This window comes from Psittacula echo, assembly GCF_963264785.1.
Source record: "Psittacula echo genome assembly, chromosome: 2".
Taxonomy (NCBI): domain Eukaryota; kingdom Metazoa; phylum Chordata; class Aves; order Psittaciformes; family Psittacidae; genus Psittacula; species Psittacula echo.
The window spans coordinates 149,874,064-149,895,077 of NC_137737.1; the positions used below are offsets into that span (position 1 = coordinate 149,874,064).

General features: G+C 42.5%; 1 protein-coding gene across 1 annotated transcript in view; it reads left to right on the forward strand.

Annotated features, from left to right (window-relative positions):
• NSMCE2 (NSE2 (MMS21) homolog, SMC5-SMC6 complex SUMO ligase) overlaps positions 1-21,014 on the forward strand; it is a 132,584-nt gene that overhangs the window by 17,898 nt on the left and 93,672 nt on the right. Inside the window, exon 3 of the mRNA XM_080611431.1 lies at positions 12,355-12,461. Coding sequence (XP_080467557.1) covers positions 12,355-12,461 — 107 coding nt within the window. The remainder of the gene's footprint in view (positions 1-12,354; positions 12,462-21,014) is intronic.

The following is a 21,014-nucleotide window of genomic DNA, read 5'->3' on the forward strand; positions in this document are numbered from 1 at the left end:
TTTTAGGATTAGGTTGTGGGTTGGTTTTCTTGTGTTAGGTTTTGTTTGTTTGTTTTTTCATATTGAGGAATTAAGGGCTCTGTAAGTCCTAGCTTTGATACTGCTGCGTGGTTAGCACTTCAGGTACATAGCAGTACGTGATTAATGCTGAAGTGGATGTTTTGTGGGAACATCACTTGACCTTTGCTTGCATGGGACACTGGTTTTATAGACTCCTTTAGTTTAACCTTGTGTTCTGTCAGTTAGCTCTCTTCAACAGAAACTGGAAAATATCCAAAGCATATGCAAGTATTTATCTTTACTACAAACTTTGGAGATGATATTTACATCTCTTTCTATTAATCTTCCCCATTTCTAATAACCTAACAGATCAGTGTTTCTGGTCTAAAAATTCAAAACTTTCCATTGTTAGCTGTATATTTTGAATCTGATTTATCTTCTGTTTATTCCTTTATATATGTGGACCAGTGTCAGCTCTGTTGTATGACACATCACTGCTCAGCCCACAGTGGTGTAGAACGTGGAGTTCCCTGCTAGCCAGACTTGTCTAAAAAGCTGACTCTAAAACTGGGTTGGTTTTCCACCCTGAGCAGCTTGCTGCAATACAGCGAGTACCCCGGCTATTAGCTGAAGTCCAGCCTTGCTCTGTCTGTGGCTACTCATTAGCTTCGCTAAATTCTGAAGTCAGTAGCGCCAAGGGTTGTAGAAGCAGAAATATAAAAACATAGAAGGGGAGACTGTGTGGGTTCAGATTAAAAAAAGAAGTTATGTTTGGAAGTATCTAATCAAAATATTTGACATTTAAAAACCAGGCATATTTGGGCATTTTTCCTCCCTCAGCTGTTTCATGTTAGGTCAATAATGTTAGATTTTGAGTGCTGGAAGAGTGTTCATTTGTGTCTGCATGAAGCTGTTGCTGTGGGTTGTGGAAACTTAGTTTGGGTTCTGTAGGTATTTTTGGTGTACAAATAGAAATAACTGACCACTGAACTGAGCTGAAATAACTCAGTGCTGGGTTGTCTTGAAGTGAAGGATTATCTTGGTCTTAACCTTCCTGTTTGATACGTGCCCTACTGCTTAAACTTGCCCTAGAGCTCATGCACAATGCAGGCTGCTCATCAGGCTTTGCTTGCATTAGAAAGAACAGCTCGCTCTGTTTTAGTGGGACCAGTTTGTTGACTAGTTCATGCACAAGCACTAGTACTGACACCTGAAGTATGAAGGGAGTATGCAACGAGGGACCGAGAGTGAGACTGCCTCTATACTGAAACTGCACCCACAGTGCTACGTCATGGCCCTATTTTCTGGCCAGGCCATTGATGATGCAGCATGTGCCTCCTGCTTCTTGTGGTGCCACATGCAGCATGTCTAGTCTATGCGATTAGATTTTGAATTGGATCTATCTGCACCAGACTCGGATATTATGATAGCTTGAGCCCAGACCTGAGATAGTCGTATTTACTGAAACGTTATATCTGATTAAATAAGCTCTGATGAGGGCTTCTTAGCTTGGTCTCTGAGCTAGACTGCTTCTAATTGTGGACAGAGAAGTAATGTTTATGAGAAGTTTGAAGGTCTTGGATGAAAAGGGTTTATTTTCCTTTCTTTAATGACTTTTTTTTACTGAAGTGCCTTTCCAGCCCATTTCCTCTTCCCTCAAATGGTAGAAATTCCAAGTAACTACTGCATTTAGGGTAATGAAGGTGCACTTTGAATGAGCTTCTCTGAGATGAGAAACGTAATAGGTTCATTAACTCAAGCAAAGGTTTTTTTGTGAAAAACCTAATGGTATTTTTCACTGCTGGATAATAACAACTGTGCCTTTTATTAGAGACAGACTTGCAATTCACACTAAAATATTTATCATCCACCTGTCAATGCAATTTAAAATAAGGGAAGAATTGGCTATTGACAACAGAAAGCATTAAGAGAGTTGACTTGTAAACAAAAAAGGAGTGTGTTACCTCTGCAGAATTAATAATGTGCAAGTAGAGATCTTGTGTAATACAGAAGAAATTGTGCTTCTTATAAAGAAAATTCTGACAAGTTGGAAATGAACTTGTTGGAATCGTAAGAAATAATAAAAAAGTGATTTTGCTGCATTCCTTCCCAGTGGAAATCAGTGATAAAGCAGCCTGTGAATCTTTTATGGAAATCGTAAATGCCCATTAAACATCTCGAAATAAAACACTTAATCTGAAATCGTAGTTTTAGAAAGCATTCTGAGGGATCAGAGAGTTACAGTTACAACACCTTAACGAATATTTCACTGTTCCTTGGGAGGGAAAATACATAAAGAACATTTTTGCCCAGACTCTAATATTACCACATCAGGTTCTGAGAGGAGGATGTGGGGACGAGGAGGACAGCACCAGACCCTTGTTTTTAAATACTCCCAGCCCTCCCATCCCTGGTTCTGAGGAAGGCAAGATCAGTAGCAGCTCAGGGCTCAGAACTGTGCTCCACTGTGTGGTGTAGACATGCCCACGCCTCCACAGGCGAGAAGCTTCTTAGTCATAGGAAAATCCTTTCCCATTAAAATTATTAGTGAATGTTGTTTTCAGCCTTAATTTCATCATGCATTGAAATCCACTGAGAAGAGAGGCAGACATATATATATAGATATATATAGTCAGTAAAACAGAGGGGGTTTTGTTCTTTGTTTTATTAGAGATTTGTCAGGTTTTCTCTGTGAAGATAACGTATGCCTTTTACTTGCTTAGAAAATACAGGTGTGGTTTCACTACCTTTTTCTTGGCAAACAAGTTGGACCAAGAAGTTATTCCACCCCCCAACTCCACACTGCTACAGTTTGCCACCCCCTCAATTGTCCTGGTACAGCTTTGTATATATATACATCTCAGGTTCAGTTACATGTGTTTGGGGTTTGTTTGGTTTGGTTTTGGAGGACAGAATGCTATTTTTAGCTTGGGTTGTTTCATTAATCCAATCTATAATACCATCCCATGAAAAGTCCTATTATCCTAGCTAAGGGGCAGCAGAGCAGAAACAGAGGAACAGCAAGGGTGAATGCCCGGGGAAGGAGAGCTTGAGTTGCTTCTCAAAACTGTTGCATCTTGTAAATGCTTTATCCTCCTTTCAGTGCTTTTGCTTACTATCACACTGTCTTTATTAACTTCAGATTGGTCTTCCTGCAAAATTAAGCAGGTGCTAATTGGTAAAATGAAGATTAACCTCACTGTCACCTTGGTATTCAGTAAGTGCAAAAGAGGTGCTGGTCAGGTGCTGGTCTCTTCTGTCTGAAGGGAGGGAAATAGCCCAGGAATTGTATGGGCCTTGATCATAGAATCATAGGATGGTTTGGGTTGGAAGTGACCTTCAAGATCATTTAGTTCCAACCCCCTGCCATGGGGGTCCAGCCCTGCCTTCCGCTAGACCAGGTTGCTCAAGCCCCTGCCCAACCTGGCCTTGAACACTGCCAGGAAAAGGGCATCCACAGCTTCTCTGGGCAACCTGTCCCAGTACATCACTATCCTCACAGTAAAGAATTTCTTCAATATTTAGTCAATCATCCACCCATTTCATTTGGGGAAGTGTGTAGACATTACCTGTATTCATGTCTTGGTGCTGAATGTGTGGCATCAAATACAGAGGTTACAGTAGCAAAAAATATGTCGATATGATACGAAGACTTTTTTTCTCTTTTTCTTCCATGGCAAACTGTTTACTTGTGAGAGATTAGTTGATGACTTTATTATTTGTGTGCCTCAGCCTAAATTAAACCATCTCTATTGGTGTTGAATAATATTTTACTTTGAATTTTACACAGCAAAGCATGTCAGCACATGTTGGAGTGTTTTGCTAAATCAAACTCTCTGTGAGAGCCCTGTTTATTTCATTAGGAATTACAACAGTGTCAATAGGTGTTTGAAGGTATTGCCCTTCTTTATGTTGCAGTCTGTTTGGATGTTGTGGCAGAAATATCTGGTAAGATCTTTGTTACTGCTCTCAAGTCTCAAGTGGGATCATTATGACTTTTTAGCCTTCCCCTGGTAGTCTCAAAGAAAAAAGAAGTACAGTAAGTAAGTTGCTTTCAAAAGCACTGTTGGCCTAGTTCGGCTGGTGATGGGGTTTAAGAGAGTTTCATGTTGAGCAAAAGTTTCATGATTATTATAGAACAATATAGTAAGGTATTTTCACAAGGGCTTAGTAATACTGGTTGCCTCAGCTTCTCTGTGCCCACTCTGAGATGACTGTTTTCAGAATGTGTGTGGCACTCACTTATTGGAAATGCTGGGCCCTTGAGATGTTTGAAACTGGGCATTCAGCAATCAAGATGGGTGGGCAGTCAGACCCTGCATGGTCTCTTTCTGTTGAATTTCTGACTCTGCAATATAATGTTCTTGGGTTTCATTTCCATGGGATTGGCAGGAACCTCGTGGGTCACTGAATCTTATCTCTTCCTGTTTCAGACTATCATAGCCTACAGGGAAATAGTTTGTAACACAAGATGAGGGTGTTTTTTGTCATGAGTAGTCTGTAGTCTAACACACACTCTTGGCTCATCTCACTTAAAAAAAAAAAAACAAAAACAGGGAGAAATCAATAATTGAACATATTTTTCTGTCATTTGCTGAATAAAACAAATCCAGACTGAAAAGTGTGGCCCTTTGCTTTCCGAACTAAAATCTCAGAAGACTTAACTCAGGTACAGCAAAATGCTTGACCTGAATCTAAGTGTTGTGGCTTGATTTATAATGTCTTGATGGAAGCCAAATGGAAAAATAAGATGGAACTTTAGAAATCAGTCACAAGTGATAGTTCTGGTGCAAGTGTGGGCACAGTCAGGTAGTGGTGGTGTTCTATGCTGGTCTTTCCTTTACAAGTCCCACACTCCTATCACTTTTATTCTTTCAACTCAGATTTTTTGTCATTGATAGAATATATGAAGCTCTGATTCAATTTCCTTGTTTGCTTGAGGGGACTTAAACTTGGGCTAACTTTCAACCATCTTCCAGAAGAATGGTTTAAAGATAAGGCTGTTGGATATTGAGGAATATCACAGAATCACAGGCTGGTTGAGATTGGAAGGGACCTCTCCCTGCTCAAGCAGGGCCACCTAGATTAGGTTTCTCTTTCTCTCATTGATGTAATTTCATTTTGTAAGACATACCTACTTTTCATGGGCATCTAGGTGTAGGTATTGGTCTGAAAAGTGACTTGTGCATGCTCGGTCTCCTGACTGTGTATATGAAAGCATATTATGTATGGTTGTTGGCCTTCCAATCAGCTATAATTTTTCTTCTGTTATGAATTGCAGTCGATTAGCAGATGATTGGCTCCCTATCCAAGGGGCTCCATGGAGATTTTGGGGCACTCTACTTTCAGATGTTTCTCTGGTTTTAAGAGGACACCTGCATTCAGGAGGTGAAATTTGTTTTCTCCGGTCTATTTATATTCCTTTGTACCAATTCTGATTTCTTTTAGTTTAGAATTTTATGTTGTAGCATTCTGCTCTTTTTTGCAGCCTAACAGATAAAATGTGTTACAGGTCAGGGAGATGAGATTTCCTAAGAAATGTCCTTTGGTGTGGGTTTTCTGAGGAGCTGTACTAGGGACAACGTAGATATCGGAAGATATCTGGAGAACTGGCTACGCAGGATTTGGAGAAGGCTGAGGTTCTCAATGACTTCTTTGCCTTGGTCTTCACTGGCAAAGTCTCTGACCGCACCACCCAAGTCTTGGAAGGCGAACGCAGGGACTGTGAGAATGAGGACTCTAGGCCCACTGTAGGAGAGGATCTGGTTCGAGACCATCTTAAAAACCTAAATGTACACAAGTCCATGGGACCTGACGGAATCCATCCGCGGGTCCTGAAGGAGCTGGTGAATGAAGTTGCTAAGCCACTGGCCATCATATTTGAAAAATCATGGCAGTCAGGTGAAGTTTCCGATGACTGGAAGAAGGGAAATATAACCCCCATTTTCAAGAAGGGGAAAATGGATGACCCGGGGAATTACAGACCAGTCAGTCTCACCTCTGTGCCTGGCAAACTCTTGGAGCAGATTCTCCTGGAAGGCATGCTAAGGCACATGAAAAACAAGGAGGTGGTTGGTGACAGCCACCATGGCTTCACTAAGGGGAAATCCTGCCTGACCAATTTGGTGGCCTTCTATGATGGGGCTACGAAACTGATGGACAGGGGCAGAGCAGTTGACGTCATCTACCTGGACTTGTGCAAAGTGTTCGACACTGTCCCACGTGACATCCTTGTCTCTAAATTGGAGAGACATCAATTTGATGGGTGGACCACTCGGTGGATAAAGAACTGTCTGGATGGCCGCACACAAGGAGTTGTGGTCAATGGCTCGATGTCCGGCTGGAGACCGGTAACGAGTGGTGTCCGTCAGGGATCAGTGTTGAGACCGGTCTTGTTCAACATCTTTGTCGGTGACATGGACAGTGGGATTGAGTGCGCCCTCAGCAAGTTTGTCGATGACACCAAGCTGTGTGGTTCGGTTGATACGCCGGAGGGAAGGGATGCCATCCGGAGGGACCTCGACACGCTTGTGAGGTGGGCTGATGCCAACCTTATGAAGTTTAACCATGCCAAGTGCCAAGGTCCTACACCTGAGTCGGAGCAATCTGAGGCACAGCTACAGGTTGGGCAGAGAAGAGACTGAGAGCAGCCCTGCAGAGAAGGACTTGGGAGTGTTGGTCGATGAGAAAATGAACATGAGCCGGCTTCAGTGTGTGCTTGCAGCCCAGAAAGCCTGAGCTGTATCGGAGCATGACCAGCAGGTCGAAGGAGGTGATCCTGCCCCTCTACTCTGCTCTCGTGAGACCTCACTTGGAGCATTGTGTGCAGTTCTGGTGTCCTCAACATAAAAAGGACATGGAACTGTTGGAACAAGTCCAGAGGAGGGCCACGAGGATGATCAGGGGACTGGAGCACCTCCTGTATGAAGATAGGCTGAGAAAGTTGGGGCTGTTCAGCCTGGAGAAGAGAAGGCTGTGTGGAGACCTCATGGCAGCCTTCCAGTATCTGAAGGGGGCCTACAAGGATGCTGGGGATGGACTCTTCATCAGGGACTGTAGTGACAGGACAAGGGGTAATGGGTTCAAACTTCAACAGTGGAAGTTTAGATTGGATCTAAGGAAGAAATTCTTTCCTGAGAGGGTGGTGAGGCACTGGAATGGGTTGCCCAGGGAGGCTGTGAATGCTCCATCCTTGGCGGTGTTCAAGGCCAGGTTGGATGAGGCCTTGGGCGGCATGGTTTAGTGTGGGGTGTCCCTGCCCATGGCAGGGGGGTTGGAACTAGATGATCTTAAGGTCCTTTCCAACCCTAACTATTCTATGATTCTATGATTCTGTGATTTGAAGGAGAAGTGAAAATGCACCCTTGGTGCTGCAGAAGCAGTCAGTGTCCTCCTTAAGCTTTCTTTTGGTCTGTATAGTCTGAAGTACCGTGGTAGGGTTCAAGTACATCTAGACAGAGGAGGGAAACATGCAGTGGTTTCCTACACAGGTCTGTATCCTCTCACTTACTGAGCATCTAGACAGTAGAGGGGTATTTTGGTGCTGTCTTTTGTGAATCTGTTCTTAAAGCGAGTGGGTTGGTTGATGATTTTCCTCAAGATGTATTGTCCAACTTGAATTACCGACAGGTTTGAATAGACCAAACTCGGGGGCACAGAGGTTGTCTTGCACTTTTGGTGTTGAAAATGAAGTACCTGCTAAAAACAACAAGAAAAATGCTTAGCTGTATCCTGAATTAAGAATGTACGTTCTCCTCCAGAGCATGGAACTAAATCAAAGAGTTGGGGAGCTTGTGTTCCTCTGCTGTCAGCAGTAACGTGAAACCTGCTGGCAAAGTGTGTATTTTATCTGTTCCTGGTGCGTATGAAGACAACTGCCTACTACTGCTGTTGCTATTGGCTCAAGTGACAGATGTTTGTGTTACATGTGTTTTAAAAGTCTGAAATGTACTGTCAAAATTTATGGGCAATGGTACACCATTCCTCCTCTGCCTTGAGTGCTGGGAGAGCCTGACAGAAAAAACAGCGTGTAGCTTTGAAAGTCAAATTGATCTAATATGTAGTGCAAGAAGCACAACTGACTATGTCCTGTTTTCTTTACATTGAAAGTTCAACTTTTGTTAGCCAACACTATAAAGATACGAGAGTGTATATAGATGTATTTATGTTAATCCGTGTTTTCTGTGCTTAAGCATTCACTTTAAGGACTGTTATATTTGTAGACTTAGATCTTTCGTGTAATTTTATGGTATTCCAGACTATTTTGTGTTTGAGATACTCACTCCCACCACAGACTGCTTCTTTGAATTACTGTGTGTTGGCTGCAGGACAGCTGTAATACCCTAAATAAACAAATACCGATGTTGTAACTTTTGCAGAGAAAAAGAGTTCTGATAAATCTTGATAAGTCATGTTAACTTGTGGATGTATACAGGGAACTCAAGTAAATAAGAACTCACATGTTAGAAAGAAATGCAAGTTCTGGAAAAGCGGTTGGCACTTCAGGAAAGTGTTAATATAGGGAGTATTAAACCAGCACTGACTTGACTGTATCCTGTTATTGCAATTTCTGTTTTAACACTGCGGGGTTCATAATATGTAACCCAGCCCTGATTGATTTCAGTTTGAATCAGCAACAAAGCACCTGAGCATGATCAGTTTGGTCTCATTGGAAATGAGAAATTGAACTCTTGCTAGTCTCTTTGTGTAATTTTGTTATTTAATATCTGGGGAGACTTTTCAGAATAATATCCTTGTTTCCATGATGAGAAGGGATCATAAAGTCCTGCAAGCTGGAATTCATGAAGCGTGCATATTCAGCCAGCTAATTTTAAGATGATGCACATGGGCCTTTGAAAATGAAAATTATGGCCTTGAACTGGGCTTCTGTGAGTAAAAGATGTAATATTGCAAAATGTATAATCTCTGGGTGGTGAGGGTAAGGACTTGTGGAGAAATGCTTACTAAACTCAACATATTTAGCCTAGATAACAAGGAGACTTAACTATAGTATGCAACTTCGATGGTATTTTGTGGCAGTAGCTAAAAGCGTATGCAGAGGGGTTGGAATGCATTCCTCTAGATATGAATTAGAAACAAGATTAGGATAAATTTTGATCAGATAACAGAAAGGCACTGATCCAGCCTTTGATTCTGGTGTTGAGCTACGTTGTTGGCCTGCAGAGTGCAAGGTTTGAGTACTTTGGAGAGCTAGCTGGCTTTGTAGCTGGAGTCTGACTGGAGGCTATTCAGCAGATAATGTGGTTGCAGTCTGCTGGAAGACAGCGCTTTGAATCTCTTTACCATCAATCTCTACTGCCCTCCCTGCAACTGAAATAAAAGTAGCAGCAGGGCTTGCAGAGTGCGTAATGGACAGTGCCTGCTGAATCTTTCAAAAGCTTGATATGATTATTAAATTTTGATGCTTCTTGATACTGTAGTGCTGTTAAACTAATGGGTTGGTGGGATTTGGGAGAGTGAGTTGTAGGGTGGTGAAGAAGAGAGATACATCTTTAGAATCATAGAATGGTTTGAGTTGGAAGGGACATTAAAGCTCATCGAGTTCCAACCTCCTGCCATGAGCGGGGACACCTTCCATTAGACCTGATTGCTCCAAGCCCCGTCCAACCTGGCCTTGAACACTTCCAGTGATGGAGCAGCCACAGCTTCTCTGGGCACCATGTGCCAGTGCCTCAGCACCCTCACAGGGAAGAACTTTTTCCTTGTGTCTAATCTAGATACTTTTTCTTTTCCCTCATTTCTTGTTCCCTGGTAAGATCAGGTCAGCGGGTGCGTTCTGATAAGTCCTGTGGTGGAGTCTGTTGTAAGGAAACATTGAAGGTGCTGGGATCCCTGCCTTGATGAGCTGTAAAACTTTCTATCCCCATGCAGTCACCCACAGCTTGTCATCATGTGCACCCAAGCTCTGCTCTGCATCTGCTCCTTACCAGGGAGGGGCAGAAGTGCTCTGAGCTCATCAGGGGAAGGGAGAGCGTGGTGGGAGCAGAGCAGCCATGCTCAGCAGGTTATTGCAGTGTGTGGTGTGGGACAAGGAAAGGTTTTTAAAGACAAGTAGAATAGCCCGTAATGTAAGTTTTCTTTTAAATCTTGTTTAGGACATGGGGACGTGAGTGGCTGGGAACAACATGAGAGATTTTCTCTTAGCCTTCAGCACTTTGGACTATGGATTGAACTGCAGATAGAAAATGGACTCTAGTATCTGTCAAAGAGCAGAAATAGGGGATGGAGAACAACTGACCTGTGTACAGTCCTTCAGATCTATCTTTATGTCCATAACGCCTTCAAGGGCAGGCTATGATCATGTGTTAGTGACACATTGAGCAGTTTTCCAGTATATATGACATACTTCATGTGCATGAAAGAATAGCAATTGGGAAACAGCCCTGAACATCACAGGGACTTAAAACAAGCCAGTGGATAGGTGGAATGGTCAGTACATGAAGAATGTAGGGCAGGATGTATTTACAGCTAATAGCCCTCATACCTGAGCTGTGTTCCACCTATTTGAGCTTTATTTTAATGCATCTCTCAAGTTGCAGCATTATTATTCTTTATCTAAAGCTTTTTGTAACTTTTAGGAAAAAGGGTGTTCATACAGCTCTCTTGGTGTTTAACAATGCACTTCTCTTCCCCTGAAAAATAAAAGATTTAGGCCACAGTACTTTCCTTATGTTGTGGATATGATTCATTTTGGCCATGGGAGGAGAATGACAGTTACTTGCTACACAAACCTTTCCTGTGATTCATGGAGTGCCATTTGTGTCAGCCTTGAAGGAGGCACTTCATATGCTTCCTAGCAGGAAGGAAAAAGAGCATGATCATAGTTACCAGATAGGATATGGAAATTGGGTGGGAGAGAAGGGAAAAGGGAGAGAGAAATGCTGATTATTCAGAAGAAAATTGCAGGAATGCCAAGATTGTGTCTGCAACATCCGTTCATCTACTTAATGAAAAATGGATACATACCAAGCCTGTATCTAATTAAGGGAAACATCATGACTCTAATTGCCATGTTCACAAAATAGTATGGCTTATTATGTAACTTTTGTGTGTAAATACATCTTAGCGCTTTTCCTTCTGTCTCCTGGATCCATCTTTTTTTCATATGGTAAAAAGCTCCTGTCCCTCGGTGATGTGTTTCAGCAACACATCAGATTTTGCTCTCAAGCTGAGATGGCCATACACAATGCTTTATGTCAGCTTTCTGCAGAGAGAGATTTCTGTGCTCTAGCATATTAATGTAGTTAGCAACTTAGGAAGCGCACTAGCTTGCCAGATCAAAAGACATTTTCTTCACAAACAAAAGTAATTAAAAAAGCTATACCATGATTTTCTGCCTCAAATTAACACCACAGATTGGCTACTTAAACTCATTTTAAAGAAGAATACTCCATGAAATGGCAACCCCTAATGCCGCACGGCAGATTTTGGGGCTCTTTCACAGCTTCCAGCTGCTTTCTGCTGTTTTCTCTTTACCTGGAAACTGCAGGGTAGGAATAATGGGAGCAGGAGGAGCAGAAACTTGTGTTTCTGATTTCTAAGGGTGAGGGGCTCATGTCTGGCAGTCCTCTCGCAGCTGACGGTGTTCGGTGTGGTACATGCATGTATCAGGAGACACAGCTGTTCAGCCCTGTAGCATCTGTGAAAGGTCCTTATCCAGCTAAATGGATGCACAGCAACATTAGAATGGGAAAGCAGAGGTGTAGTTAGAGAGGAAAGGAGTGAGATTAGGAGGAATGCAGAAGAGAGTAAAAGTGGATGTGAATTACTAAGCACATGTCCTGTATTCACTGATTTTCACTGGCAATTAAAATTTTACTGCTTGATTCACCAATGCTATTCAGTATCCCATTATTTCCTGTGTTATAAAATGCTGGCTCTGTTTTGATTTTGCAGTAACTATGTTTATTGGGGATAAGGGGTCTAATTATAGCTCTGAACTATACTGTACTGAGAGGGCATTTAAGTCTCTTCTGACTATTTCTGAGGCAGTGTGATGATGAGTCATGAAATATAACTTTTGCAGAAAATATCCTGATTGCCTAATGACTAGGTGTTGGTAGATGAAATCACACACACTCTCTCTTGTTCACATGAAACCAGGGAACTGTCTTTCTGAGTAAGCTGTTTGTTCAAGTTACCCAAGAAATGTCAAGGTCCACAGTTGCAAAATAGGCAAAAAGTATACGCCGAAGAGTTTGAAAGCACCTGCCATGCCTTACAGATGCTTTAGATATTCGTGGCATTAATCCTTGTCTCTATATCTGCAAAGAAAAAATGCTGCCTGAAAACAGTATATCTGATCATCCATGTACAATGTATTTTGTTTTGCAGATGATGTAGAGGACGTTAACAGCATGGAAAAAGTCATGATAGAATATGCTGCAATGGACAGAGAACTTAATCATTATATGAGGGCAATTGAAGAAACGGTGAATCAGGTAAACTGCCACTTATGCTGAAGTTATGAAAGCATGTCCTTATTTAAACATTATCTTTTAATAGATACAAATGTGACATTAAAATAATACATAGTCGGGAAGAGAGATCTTTGACAATCATAAAGTACTGAAGTTGCCAGTACAACTATTAATTTTTCTAACCAGCTCACATGCTGTGTGATGCATTTTCTAATTTCTCCCCACAAAACTCCTGTACCTGTTGGGATATGGGATGAGCAGTGCTTTGGGGATGACTGGGGATGTGTAGTTAAGACACCATAGTCTCAGCTGGTACCTGCTTCGTGTACTGCAGAGGATGGACGCTGCATAATGAATGAGGCAGCTGATTTCAGGAATAAAGTGGTTGTGGCAGTGGGAGCCTGGTTTCCGGAGCCTGGTTTCCACAGCCTTCCTGCTGTATGAATGTCCTGGTGCTTAATAAAGGGTGAGCTTGTTAATCGTTTGCTCAGTCATCAAGGGTCTCGTTTGCTCCCTGACCGCCCGTGTGTGCAAGGGCTGTCTCATTCCGGCACGCTTGGGGGTTGCTGGCTCATTGAGCGTGATGGCAGTTGCACAGCAGGTGCTGGGGCAATGTGCACGGAGCGTGGGGAGCACGCGTTGGGTAAGCGCCTTTCCATCAGCAAACCGGGGTGACGGAGGACGCCGTGGGTCAGGCAGCAGAGCACGCGTTCGGAGCGTTTCTCCCGTTCCGCCGTTCGCGGGCAGAACAAAACCCCGAGGGCCGGGGTGAGGCGGGGCCCGGCGGGGCGGCCGCAGCACTGGCCACTAGGGGGCGCCGCGGTTGCGCTCTCCGCTGGCCGCCCGGCGCGGTGTCCGGCGAGGCGCGGGGCTGCCTGAGGGTCTGCCGCGTGCTCGACTCTGTGGTGCCCGCACGCATCCCCCCCATCAGCACCATGGCGGCCGTTCCCGCGCCAGCGTCCCCTCATGGTGCCTCACGGCTCTCCTCCTGTCAGCCCCTTCGTTATCGGTCCCGGGCTGTCGGACTCGGCTCTGTAACCCCGTTACCACGATTCCAGTGCGCGGCCGCTGCTTCTGCCCTTCCCTGACCACTCTCGAAACGGCTCCTGAGTTTGCTCCTTTCTGATGGTCGCAGCCTGGCCATTGGCAGGCAGGTGTTGGAAGTGTAGGCTGCTCAGCAGATCCAGGTGTTGAAAAAGTCGGTTTCAGTGCAGCCTGCACTTGATCACTTAGCTTTTTTGGGCCACATCATGCTTGGAGAATGCAGCTTTCAAAGTGACTGATTTTAGTGTCTGCAAATAGACTTTCAGGTGTCAGTTTTGTATGGATTTATATCAAAAAGGCAAACCCCTGATTTCCCTTTAAGATGTGGAATCAATGTTCTGAAGCATGAAGGTAGTTGAGCTTTTCAGTTAAATCTGACTTGCTATTGCTTTTTTGCTATTTTTAAAACAAAATGAGGAGAGCAAAGCAATGCATTTTCCACTAATTCTACTCTGAGAAATACCTACGTGAGATTTATTTCATGGAAAGGTTTTCCTTTAATAAATTGTTTAAATCACCCTGAGTCAGACACTTAACTGAAAAATCTTCATTCAAATAATTAAATATTACATGTTTAAAAGGAGTCGAAAGCTATGTCTACATCAGCAAATGTCGGACAGCATTAAGTAGAGTGTTCCCCATGCAGTCTTTAAACGCACATTTCAACTCAGATGTCACCATAATTGCAGACCTCCAAATTTATATTTGTCAGAAACTGGATGGATCAGAGCTTTTTCCTTTTATTTGGACTATCCATGGTTTTTAAAGTGTTCCTAGTAAAACATAACGTAGTCCTCACATCACTGGAGATTAATGATGTGTATCCAGACTCGAGTGAAACACAGTAGGTTTATATTTTGATTGCAACCTATTAACTAAGTGATGTGTTATTGTTTCAAGTGATTTTTAACAGTGTGACTTCTTTTATTGTTCCTGTGTATAAGCAAGACACTCTTCATCCTCAGGAATGTAAAGATTAAGCCCATGCTTTCACCATCAAAACACTCAAATCCTGTTTACTTCAGATGCGTTCAGGCAGGATCTTTTAAGTTAAGCACAGGTTTAACTGAAGGTATTTTTGTGGGTGTAAGTAGGGCAATGATACATTCATGGCTTTTAGGACTGGATTCAGCAGTATCTGCTGTGTGCATATCTATGCCTGTGTGTAAAAAATATGAAGTCCTGGAAGGGTTGGGTTTTATTTTTCCTCCTTTTTCCCTAATGTATCTCATTTATGTGTGACATTTAAGTGTCAGACACTCCTCCTTGCTTTGCTAAAACAAGCTTCTTCCCAGTTCTTTCATTCCTAACGTTTTAAAAATGTAGCTCCAAGACATTTAACGCATTTAAGAGTCTACATGGATTATAAAGCCAGTATTGGTTAATCTATTAGCCTCTAGCCACACTTCTCCTATCTCTGCTTCGTACCTTGCTTTAGGGAATTCTCTGTACTTTCTACTGCCAGGATCCTGAGCAAACCTTTATGAGTAAGAGTAAGAGAAATAAACTTCTGCAGTAGAACAGATACATTCTGTTCTCTAAAAAATAACAGCTAGTGCTTTGTTTTGGGAGGATAGGTACATGCCATGCCTCTAGAACTGCACAGGGTATCTCCAGCTACCTGCCAAAGACAGCTTAAAATCCACTTCTGGGAAACAGAAACCGTTGCTGAATTTAGGGCTGCACCTGGAGGTAGCTGTTTAAATGCTCTGCTTTAAAATAGCCTCCACTGGCTTGCTCCCTGCTTCCATCTGAATTCCTTACCTGAGGGCTTTCTCTGGGGAGCCATTGTGACATTGTCACAAGCAGTGTTTTTTGTATGCAGTGTTAACAGTATTTATCTGAAGCTGCGAAGCCTATTTTATATTATTATTTTGTGAGTTTGTATGTTGTCATTTTTTCTGGTCTTTAGTTTCTTCCTACAGCAGTGAATCTGAAAGTATGTTGTAATTCTGTGTTTCACCTTCTGATCACTTGCTTGTAGTGAAACATCCAACTGGATGTTAGCAAGATAAGGCTACAGAGGCAGTTAAAATTCCTAGTTTATTATTTTATTATGTGTACCTTTAAATGCCATTGACAAAAAGATGATACTGTACAACAAAAGTACAACTATTAACTAGCATGAAGTAGTTCCATGTTTTTAAAAGTCAGGGTTTTTGCTGTTTGAGGCTGCAGTAGGTGGAAAGCAGAAGGTGGAACACACCAGCATCCTCTTCTGGTAGAACCAGCAGCCTGTTGAGCAAGAAATGAGCAGTTGAATCACCCTGTTTCCAACAATAGACTGTGGGAAATCCTTTGTTTGTGGAAACTCCCTGTGCCACTGGATTTTCTTGTACCTGTGTAATGACTGGACTCCTACTACTGCTTCTTTTTTTTCATTTTTAACGGTTATGTTAAAATAAATTACCCAATATTTGGGTCTTTTCCATGCAGTCTGGACAGCACTTTTATGTTTAGTGTAACAACAAAAGACTGATGGAGCTGGAGTATCTCTTGAAGGCTTCTTTGTACTCTTGCAGAGGACCCAAGTGCTCGGGACCCAAGCTGACTTATCCAGTTCAAGTGTCCCCAGCTCTGGGAGAGCTCTCAAGTGGCCGGAGTGCCAGCATATTGTGCCTGCTTTCTCACTCCCATTGTGCTCTCTGGATTAGCAGGAGTGTTGGTGGTGAACTCTGATCACTGTATCAGCTCTTCAAGCATTCGGCTTGTTTGGGACTGTAAAACCTAGCGTAAATTTTCTGAAGTCCATGGACTTCTCTAAATGAAAGGAATCACAATGTATTTATTGCAGACTGGTCTAGAGAACAAGGAAGACATAGCAAACTTTGGAATGTTGCATTTATTCCTGCCTCTCTTCTGCAGGGAAAGAGAAGCTGGGCTATTTTTTTCATTTGGAGGTGACAGCAGAGTGCTTAGTGTGGCAGTGGCATCTCTGGCAGAGATTGCTTCGTATTTCCTCTCGCAAGTTTCTGCTTTGCCAAACATCAGTTTATCTTGCTTGAATTGTGTCTGCCTTTTGCTAAGCCTGGGTGCTGTGAGGAAGGGTAATATCTAAAGCTGAGTAAGGTGGAATAAAAACATAGATGTATTTAAGAAAAATTTGAAGAGCCAGTTTAAGGATGCACAGAGTGGGAAAAGGCGGGGGAAAGGTAAAGGACATGGATTTAGGAAGTCATGAGGTCACATAGAGAGATGAGGAAGAGGCTGGTTGAAAGAGTGCTGGGAAAGAGGTGGTGTTTTGCTGGAACAAAAAGATGGAAATATTAAAAGCTGTATTGGTGCTATGTTTGATCTGTGTTGTGCTCAGAACAGCATTCCCATGTTGTTCTAGGTGAGTCATTTCTATCAACATGTCAGTGGCTGCTGGCATCTTTGTTTTCTGATTGTCCTGCATGGAAACTGATTTAGACAATTATAACTGTAAATTAGATCAAAGGTAATTATAGTTTGAATACAGGAAATGAGATTAAACATGTTCTTTGTTGGGTTTTATCTGTAAAACTACATACAGCTGATGTAGGTATATGTCTTGATAGAGTTTGATATATAAATGTGTTAGTCATTCATGCCTGTGTGGCTTCACACCTTGTCAAGTGATCAGTCTTCCTTTAGCAAAGAGGAGGAGTTCCTTGCACCATGTTCCTTGTATGAGAGCAGTTTTGTCTCTGCAGAATATACAGGAACTACTTTTACATTTGTTTTTATTTTTGGTAATAGTTCCCTTTAGACGAGTTCACTGGACTGGGGATAGGAGGGGGCGCTTGTTCACTTTGTCAGTAATTTAGAGCAGATTACTTATTATCTTCATGGCCAAGTGTGTAGGATCTAATCCTGCAGAGGAACAGTTCTCTTCAGTGATGTAGGTCGTATTCATTCCAAGTGTGCAGCTTGTGTGTGATCTAAGTAGCATCTGCAGAAAAGGAAAGAATCCTGTTTAAAACTGCTGTACAGCAAAGTCCATGGGCTATGTTTGGCTTGCAGGCTATTTAGAAGAATTCCAGTTTTGTCACTTAAAACTCATTACGTAATGCTCTAGTGACTTGGACAGTCTTCCTTGGTCTCAGAAAAATGAAAGGGACTTAAAGATAGTATCTTTATTACCTGGCCTCTGCCAGCAGAACTGTGTTGGCCACTGGTCCTAGAGGAGAAGGTTCTGCCAATGTAGCCAGGTCATCTCTTTTGCCGAAGTAAACTGAAGCAACCAAACACTTTATGTAGTGGTAGCTCCACCTGCTGTGTGGGTTTTGAAGGAATAACGAGGTCAACCAGGGTATGTGATTCCATCCAGCTCCTATTCTCCTTGATGGCGGTAGAACTAGTGTGATGACCCAGCCCAGTCAGTGTGGCAGGTACTGACAGTGTCATCAGTGACCTCTGCTGCCTGTAGAGATGGGACTGTGCTTCAAAATCAGTTTGACACTTAGTTTTCTGTAGGGCTAAGTAACAGGCAGACTACGAGTCCCATGGGATTCATGCGCTTTAGTTGGTTCAAGACTCTGCCAGTGACTGGCACTGTGATACCCATTACAGCACTGTCAGTGAAACAATTTTTGACATGGAACTTGTGAGTTTCATAGCACAAACAGCCTTGTTTGGTGCTGATGCTTTCCTAATGAGCACTTTGCTCTTCTTTTTCTTCTTGCTGCACTGTCATGACAACATGTTTTAGGACAAAATCTGCTGACAATACCCATATCTGCAACTATGACCTTTACTGTTCCAGCTGAGTTCAGAGTGTTTGCTCTCATACGTGCAGGGCATCAGTGCTTCCTGACTCTGAAATCTTGTGTGCTAGCCATGAATATTTTGAGACCCTCTTTTCATCAAAAAAGTCCTCTGGTACACAGAAATAGCTCAGGAAGATGTTTGTGGAGTCTGCTGCCATGGAAAAGAGTTCAGTGAAATGGATGTATCTTTACTTGGACTGGTAGGAAAGACGAAAGAGCTGTTTTAGTCTTTCACTGCATTTGTCCTGACTCTATAATTGTAGAAGCAAATGAGTCTATTTTAAAGTTCACTTACAACATACTGAAGCACACCGTCAATGGAAGCAAGTCAATCCCCTGGTGAAAAGCGTTATACCTGTGCAATGTCTTCTCTCCCATGGAACAGTATATAGATTTCTAGAGAAATTGCTTAATCTTTAAAGTTTTTGTTAACAATGTATGTTTCCTTGGCCATTATTTTGGTACCTTGAATAACTAGAATTGCTCTCTACTGCTTTTTTACTTGCTAGCTACTAATGAAGCCAGTTCATATTGATAATTCATCTTACAGAATCATAGAGTCATAGAATGGTTTGGGCTTTGGAAAGGACCTTGAGATCACCTAGTTCCAACTCCCTGCCATGGGCAGGGATGCCTCGCACTAGACCATGTCACCCAAGAGTGTCCAACCTGGCTTTGCGCACTGCCAGGGATGGGGCATTTATCACTTCTAAGCAGCGTGTGGGCATTGTATCAAATCTTTGTCAGGACTCAGGCAGGATAATAGAGGAAAATAGTATGTCACTCTATAGTTATGCCTCTGCGTATATGTAATGCCATAGGGCTGACTGAAACTTTTACAGGCAATTTACTAGCTATGAAGTTCTTTAACATTTAAAGTTTTTTCAGTGCAAGTTCTTTGATGTAATTCATAATGCTCTGCCCTACTCATCTCCAAACAGTAATTCAAACAATATTGCCCCGTTGTAGGCATGTTCTCCATTTCCTGCAGAAACTGGGACAAAGATGCATTTCAACACATTTCTAATATTTACTTTATAATATTTACTTTGCTTTTTTGTGTCTGTCTCTGTATGTGTTGGGTTCAGCATTTGATGGAAGCCGCTTCTTTATTTTCCCAGAATTAGTAATCTGTGTGTATAGTTCATTGCAATAATATGTCAGAGTCCACAATTGATGAGCTGCAATAAAAATATTGTTTTAGTGAGCAGGATATAAAGAAGTAAGAGTAGTGTTTTATTTCATGTGGGTTATATAGCACATCCTCAGTAGTGTGTCTGAGTGTCTCATAGCACGCATGAAAACACGTCCTGCTTTTTGGAGACTAAACCCTGGCAACCCTTGCACAAGAACATAGGTTTGTTTGTCTTCACTGTGGTTACTTACATTTGTCAAGCTAAACATTCTCCTAAATATTTGCAGTGTCAACACTGCAGTTGCTGAAATGGCCTGTGGCCTGTGTGGGGAGGAGTGGGGCAGCAGGGGCAGCACTCTGCTGCTTAGCAGAGTGAGGATTTGGGGGAGAAGAAATGTTCTGGACCTAGGGCCATTACATGGAACCGGGAGCTCCATCGGCAGACTGGCAGCAGGGTTAGTATTTAGAACCACAATGCCAAAGAAATCCTCAGAACCCTGGAGTAATTGGAAAGCTGTGTTTGTTATGCTGGGCAGCAGTGTTGCCCAGAAGGTAACAAAACTAGCTTGGCCTTAAGGAGGACTGGATACTATATGCAGCTCTAATAGCAGCCTGTGTGGTTGACCTTGACAAATTGTTTTACTCTGTGCCCTGGGCTATGATCCCATGTTCATTAATACCACTTTTGTGCAGTACCAAATCACCTGGTAGCACACTCTCATCACATAAGCCAGATCACATGATATCATGTTTGTGCTGGCTGCGTGCTGGTTGCAGAAGGACAGACGCTACCTGATGGAGCAGAAATCAGTGTAAAATTAGAATTGGCAGGGTGGGTTGCACTTAATCAGTGCGTCATGCAGCTGTGGTGGTTTTGATCTTGCACTAGACATACTGAAACTGAATTTACTGACTAGTTCAACCACCAGCTCAGTCATGTGGACAGCATCCCCTATCTCTGTCTGGGAAGAGATTGTTTTTTCCTATCTGAAGCAATTTGAAATCAGTTTTTTTAATGATTTTATTTTAATACTAGGGATTGTACTTGGCAGTCTGTACTGTTTCTGGAATTCCAGAAGGTCACAACAGAGAGCAACTGAAAGTCTTTGTGGTTTGGATCCCTGCTTTTCTAGGCAATGTCTGCATGTTAGAGTCATCAGGAGTTAACACGGTCTGGCTCAGCTTAGCCAAGAGGAAGATAAAATTATGAAATGGAATGGAAGTGTAAATTAAAAGGCCATCCGCATCTCAGACCATGGAGTATTATTTGTTTTGTTGATGAAGCTTATAACTGGCAACACTGGAGTTGTAGTTTCAGTCCATCAGTAGTGAAAACAATCTGTCAAATAAACCATCTCATCTAGAAAGCTCCTGCTGACAGTCCAGGGATTTAAATGCTGGGCTAAGGGGTTGGGGGTGGGCGCTGAAGATGGGATGATTCTCAGCAGCAGGGGTTTAAACTTGGAATTAATTTCTCCTGTTAATTGAACACACCCAAGTTGATCAATGTCTTTGGGGAGGCAGTCCTGGGATGCCTTCCCTAAAATGTCTCACTCCAAATGTTCAGTGTTGTTTTAATTAGTGTAATTGCTTCCAGAAATTATATGTTGGGTATTTTAATATTCCTCCCCCGAAAGTTTAAATGTTTGGTCACTTATTTAAAAT